At 37.0% G+C, this 6,000-nt stretch overlaps 1 protein-coding gene across 2 annotated transcripts in view; it reads right to left on the bottom strand.

Moving 5' to 3' along the window:
• Window positions 1–6,000, bottom strand: part of GLRA2 (glycine receptor, alpha 2) — a 210,184-nt gene that overhangs the window by 45,647 nt on the left and 158,537 nt on the right. For both annotated transcript variants that reach the window (XM_012649801.1, XM_012649802.1), the window contains exon 8: window positions 5,560–5,709. In XM_012649801.1, coding sequence (XP_012505255.1) covers window positions 5,560–5,709 — 150 coding nt within the window. The remainder of the gene's footprint in view (window positions 1–5,559; window positions 5,710–6,000) is intronic.

The following is a 6,000-nucleotide window of genomic DNA, read 5'->3' as shown; positions in this document are numbered from 1 at the left end:
ATAGATTTAGATTTCACCACATGTTAAAGTGAGAACTTGTTCACTGCACATGCATACTCCTGATATATTTTATAGAAAACATACTAGTGGTTGTAACTGCCAGCTGGCATCTCTAAGACATTTCTCTTTAACCTCAGGGGTCCTTTTTGTTCCCCATTGCAATGCTCAAACCATGTCTCTTTCCTCCTTCCTCAAACCCAGCTGCTTTGGTGCCTCTGAAGTTCAGGTCATTAGACTTCACCACTGATTTTCCTTAGCACAGCTGTTATCCAACTCTTGTATTATCCACACTCCCTTATTAGTTGATGATTTTAGCACTTATTTCCCTGTCAACCCAACACTTGCTAATGTCACTTTTCTATGGGGGTCTTCAGTATACATATAGATACACAACCTCATCCTAGGCCTTCCAATTCCTGGACTGCCTTGCTCTCAATAATTTTTCCTCCACTCAGCCTTAGCTATATATGCATATGGTCATAACCTTATCTTTGTCTTTACTTGTTGTGAAATGTTAATTTTGAGTCTCTCTCTCTCTCTCCCCCTCTCCCTTGTCCTTCCAGCTCACTTACTTTACTATTCCTATTTCAACATTTCATTTACCTCGGTGAAATGGCAAATCCATGAACAGTCAATGTCTCTTTGATGTTCTCCCCTCTATATCCACCTTAGATTTTCTGGCTCATCACTGTAACCACTCCCTTGCAAGAACCTTTAACTCCATTTCTCTCCCTCCCTCCCTCCCTCACTTCTCCCTTCCTCCCTTACATTTTCTCTTCCTCCAATTCCTCTATCATCTTCTACTTGTCTTCCACCCACTTTCCTACTCACCTGGCAAAACTTTAATTATAGTTAAATTCCTGTATCTGAACCTGAGCCTGGAAAATTGCTTGGGGGAAACACATATCTTCTGATTGTTCACACTTTAATTCATAACCACAGATGTCATATGGGCACTCCTGCTGTCTCTGCCTCAGCATTCTGCCCCATCTCTCTTCTTGGAACGGTGGCTTTTTCACTCTCCCAAACTTCTATGTAATACTTGTTCCTTCTTCCTCAAACCTTCTACATTCGTTCTTTCTACCACACTCTCAGCTGATAACCAGCCTCACAATTCATGGACATGATAGGAGCTATTAGTTAGTAGCTCCTACACCTTACCATCATCAGACCTACCAATTGACTAGCAACCATGCCCATTCTCCCATTGTGTCTGTACAGTGATGAAGCACACAGACTCTGGCACATTTTCTTCCATACTATCTTATATGTTCCCTGCACAGCAAAGGCAATTACAAGTGATATCTAAAGTCTGCCACCACTTCCTTTTTTTCCTTTTTCTGCTCATCCCACTCCAGATAGGCTTTCCAAATGATGGAGTGCTCCATTGTCAGAGCTTTTGTATTTCCATTCTCTCAATGGGTGATCTCACCCAGTTTTGTGGATTTAAAACATTATCTGTTTTCTGGTCACTCCCAAATATACATTTCCACATTTTTTTCTCTTTCTTGAGCATGTATATCTATTTAATTGCTTGCCTACTCTAATGGGATGTCTCATAGGCATCTAAACTTAATAGCATCAAAATACGTCTCTTGAGTTCTACCCCAAATTTGCTTCTTTTGAATAGTCCCTATCTTAATAAATGGTAAAACTACCCACCGAGTTACTTAAGCCAAAAATCAGAGTCATATTCAATTCCTTTCTTTTCCTCACCTCCGCATATCAAATACATCAGCATGACCTATTGGTGTTAGCTCCAAAGCATAACCACTAGAATTTAAGTTTCGTCAAAAGATTGCATTTTGTCTGTCCTACTGATGTATTCTAAGAATCTAGACAGTTTCTGGCACATAGTAGGAAGCAAATAAATATTTGCAGAATGAATGAATCCTGAACCTGACCACATCACTTTATTCCCATAGTCTAAGCCACCAACATCTCTCACCAATTTCTACAATAGCCTCCTAACAAATCTGCTCTTGCTACTTTTGACCCCATGACTATCCACCTAGTAGTAGCCTATTTGCTATGTTGAAACTAACCAGTGGATTCCAATTAGTTAGAATAAAATACAATCCTTTCTGCTAGCCTGCAAAGTACTATATGAACCTGAAATTACCTATTTCTCCAACCTCATTTCCTACTTCTTTGTCTCCCCCATTCTCTACTGTATTCTCAGAATTCCCTGTTTTAGCATATTAGGTGCTCAATAAATGTTTGTTGAATTAATAAATATGTATATTCATGGTGCGTGAGTGGTCTGATGATGCCAGGGAGTGAGAATGTATAGAAATTTGTTCTATCCTACCTCTCTTCCCTTGAAAGCTAAATTCTCAAGTAATCTGTACTTGCTTTCTCCACATCCTCACCTACTATTATTTAATCCTTAAAGTACTACATTCCAGTTTCTTTCCAAACACTGAACTGAAATTATTTATGGCAAGGTAATTAATAAACTCAATGGACCATTCTTCTATTTCATTAATTTTTGCTCTTTGAGTTTTTTATAGTTTTCCCCCTTCTACACTCTTTGGATTCAATTTATTATTCTTCATTCCATCTTCATGAGATAGATGCTTAGATAATTGATTTTCGGCCTTCCATCTTTCTAAAATATGTGTTTGAAGTATGCATTTTTTCACTAAGCATGCTTTGGCTCAGTTCATATATTTGGATATGTATAATTTATCTTTCAATTCAAAATATTTTCTAACTTTCATTGTAAATTCTTTTTTGACTCCTGAATTATTTTAGAAGTATGTTATTTTCTAATTTATGGAGATTTTTCTAGTTATCATTTTATTGTTGATTTTTAATTAGATAACATACTCTGTATGATTTCAGTTCTTTGATATTTATTGTGACTTGCTTTATGCTCCAGCTCATGGTAAACTTATTGAAATGTTTTTTCTGCATTTGAAAATGTTTACTACACTTGTAGGTGCAATGAATTTGTTAATTATATTGTTAAATGTTTTATACCCTTACTGATCTTTTTGTCTGCTTTTTTTCCCTATCAGTTACTAAAAGAGGTGTGTTAAAATCTCTCACTATGACTGTGGGTTCTTCTCTTTCTTCTTTATATTTGTCAATTTAATCTTTGTGTATTCTGAGGCCATGTTATTAGTGGCATACATATCTATAATTATAATATCCCCTTATTGAAGCAATCCTTTTCATTATGAGATATCTCTATTCTATTTCTAGTAATAATTTTTGTCTTAAAGTCTACTTTCTTTAATATTAATAGAGCTAAACTGGCTTTATTTGGTTAGTGTTTGCATGGTATATCTTTATCCACAGTTAATTTCAATCTTTTTGTATCCTTATGTTATAGGTATGTCTACTGCAGTCAGGGTAGAGTTGAGTTTTATTTAATCTTTTATTTCATCTGACAATCTTTTTTAATAGAAATATTTGGTCTGATTTCTTTTATTATATTTACTGATATATTTGGGTTTAATCTACTACTTTTCAATTTGCTTTCTCTTTATCTGTCTTGTTCTTCATTCCCCCCTTTTTGAGATTGATTTTGTCTTTTTATTATTCGATATTTTTTCCCTCTGTTCACTCATTAGTTATACTGTTTTTAAACTAGTCTTTAATGTCTGTTATTCTGTAATGCCAGACATTGATAATCAATCACAGAACTCATTCCCACATAGCCCAGATATAGCCTAAGAATCATTCACACAGCATTCCAAAAAGTCCTACCAATTATTCAGGATTGGAAAACAAAATGAAACTCATTTTTCATCTCTGGTCTAGGAGAACATGCAGTCAGTAAGCCAGGAGAGCGTTTCTTAAATTTATGTCATCATAAGAATTACCTAGAGTGCTTGTTAAGAGTACAGATTGTGTTCCACCCCAAACCTTGTGAATCAGTGTCTGCACGGGAGTTCACTGAGAATTAATATGTTGCATAAGGGTCCCAGGTGAGTCTTATTATAATAAGGTAACTTTGGGGAAGCCTGGACAATATTACAGCACCTAAAAGGGGCTGTTGAATGATTTAAACCATCCACTGACTAATAGGTAGTTACAGCATTAACTCTGTACTGTTTATGTGCTAAAATATTATCACAATCTAATAATATATCCTGGGTGGCACCAGTGACCCTAAAGTTGCGCCACTGTGTGCTGAACTTCTGTGGATGAAGTTGAAGAAATGGTTAAAACCATCAGGGAGGTAGGGAGGAGAAAATTGAGAAAGGCTCAATATTAATAGGTAATATACAGTAAAGAAGATATTTGTTTGTTTTCTTTAGGCTGTGGCAGAATAAAATGTTCTTGAGAGGTAGCAACGAATAAGAGGACAGCTCTCAGGATATTTCTTTCTTACAGCCCAGAGTATATGCAGGGACCTTTTGGTAGATGCAGTCAGGACTCAAGTCATACACATATAAACTCCCCAATGTAAGCAATGTCTAACTCTCAATAAACGTTCTGCTTTACATCTAGATATTTGGAAGCATTAATATTGACAGTAAACATCTTTATTTTCGTTCCAGCAGAGTAGCACATAACTATGACTTAAATATCTCTCTACTGTACATAAAATTTTAACTTCAGATCTCTAGCCATATTATTACAGGTGGTAACATTCTCCACATCAAAGAGGATGTTTCTCTCCCAGAGTTTGAAAAGGAAAACAGAAGCAAGCCGTCTGGTATTCTATATGAAACTGGGTTATAAATTAGAGCAGTGCATTCCAAACATGTCTACATACTGGAATTGCCTGGGGAGCGCAGAAATACTGATGCCTATGCTTCATCCCAAGACTGGGATTTCACTGGTGTGAGGTGTGGCCAAGACTTGGGAGTTTTGAAAAATCCCCAGATGGTTCTAATGTGTAGGCAAGTTTGGCAACCACGGAACTGGAGATCTCGAGTTATGTAGTTCAAACCTCGAGCCTCTGGACAGTGTAAAGCTTAGGTTTATGCATTAAAGTTTAAGCTAAGAAAATGAGATCTGTCTGATTGGATTAATCAAGTTGCAATCTACATGGGTAAGGCATTATTTACATAAAGACACAGCAACTGATAAAAAAAAAAGTCAAATCAGTTATGTACATACTCAGAGTCACACACACACACACACGCACACACACACACACACACACACAAATTATCAGTATTCGAAACAACCAGGATTTTAAAGTAACTTTGTCAAATTGAGTATATATCTCCGATTAGGGCTGCCAGGTAAAATGTAGAAAATTCAGTTAGATTTGAATTTTGGGTAAACAACAATTTTTAGTATATCTCCAATATTGCATGGGACATACTTAAACTAAAAATTATTTGTTGTTTATCTGAAATTAAATTTAACTGCATACCTTGTATTTTTATTTGCTAAATCTGACAATTCTGCCTCAATTTTAAAGGACTAACCTGAGCAGTAGTAATTCAATGTACTAGAACAAATCAGGACAAAAATCACCCTTAGCTTCTTGCTCATTGTGTGTGCTTCTGTTTTCTCGATTACATTGCCTAGTTAACCACCTCAAGCTCTCAAGCTCTACATGACTTTGTCTGCACTGAGGGCCAACTGTACCTTATTCTGCCTCTTCTGTCTTCTCCGGAGGCGCAGGAACTCCTTGTGTTGCCTGGAGACAAAGTTCACTGCTGCGTATTCCAGTAAGGCAGCAAACACAAACAGAAGGCACACCGCCATCCAGATGTCAATCGCTTTCACGTAGGACACCTGAGAAAAAGAGAGACAGAGAGACAGAGAGAGAGAGACACCATGAAAGCTTGCCGGGAAACCAGATTCTTAATGGTGTGAGCAGCAAAATAACCCCATTTCCTTGCTCAAGGATTTTCTAGCCCTTTCTTAAGAAAGTGCTTAAGCAATGCATGGATTTTACTTTGAAGATTCTGGGCAGAGAGCTGGAAGTTCCACACCCACCCTTGTTCCATCTCTCTCACTATAACCCACCTGCTCAAGTAGCTTTATTCCTGAGACCCGCTCCAAAGATGACTTCAAGAATTCTCT

Source organism: Propithecus coquereli, unplaced genomic scaffold, assembly GCF_000956105.1.
Source record: "Propithecus coquereli isolate 6110/MARCELLA unplaced genomic scaffold, Pcoq_1.0 Scaffold303, whole genome shotgun sequence".
NCBI lineage: Eukaryota > Metazoa > Chordata > Mammalia > Primates > Indriidae > Propithecus > Propithecus coquereli.
This window is presented reverse-complemented; position numbering and strand designations above follow the sequence as displayed.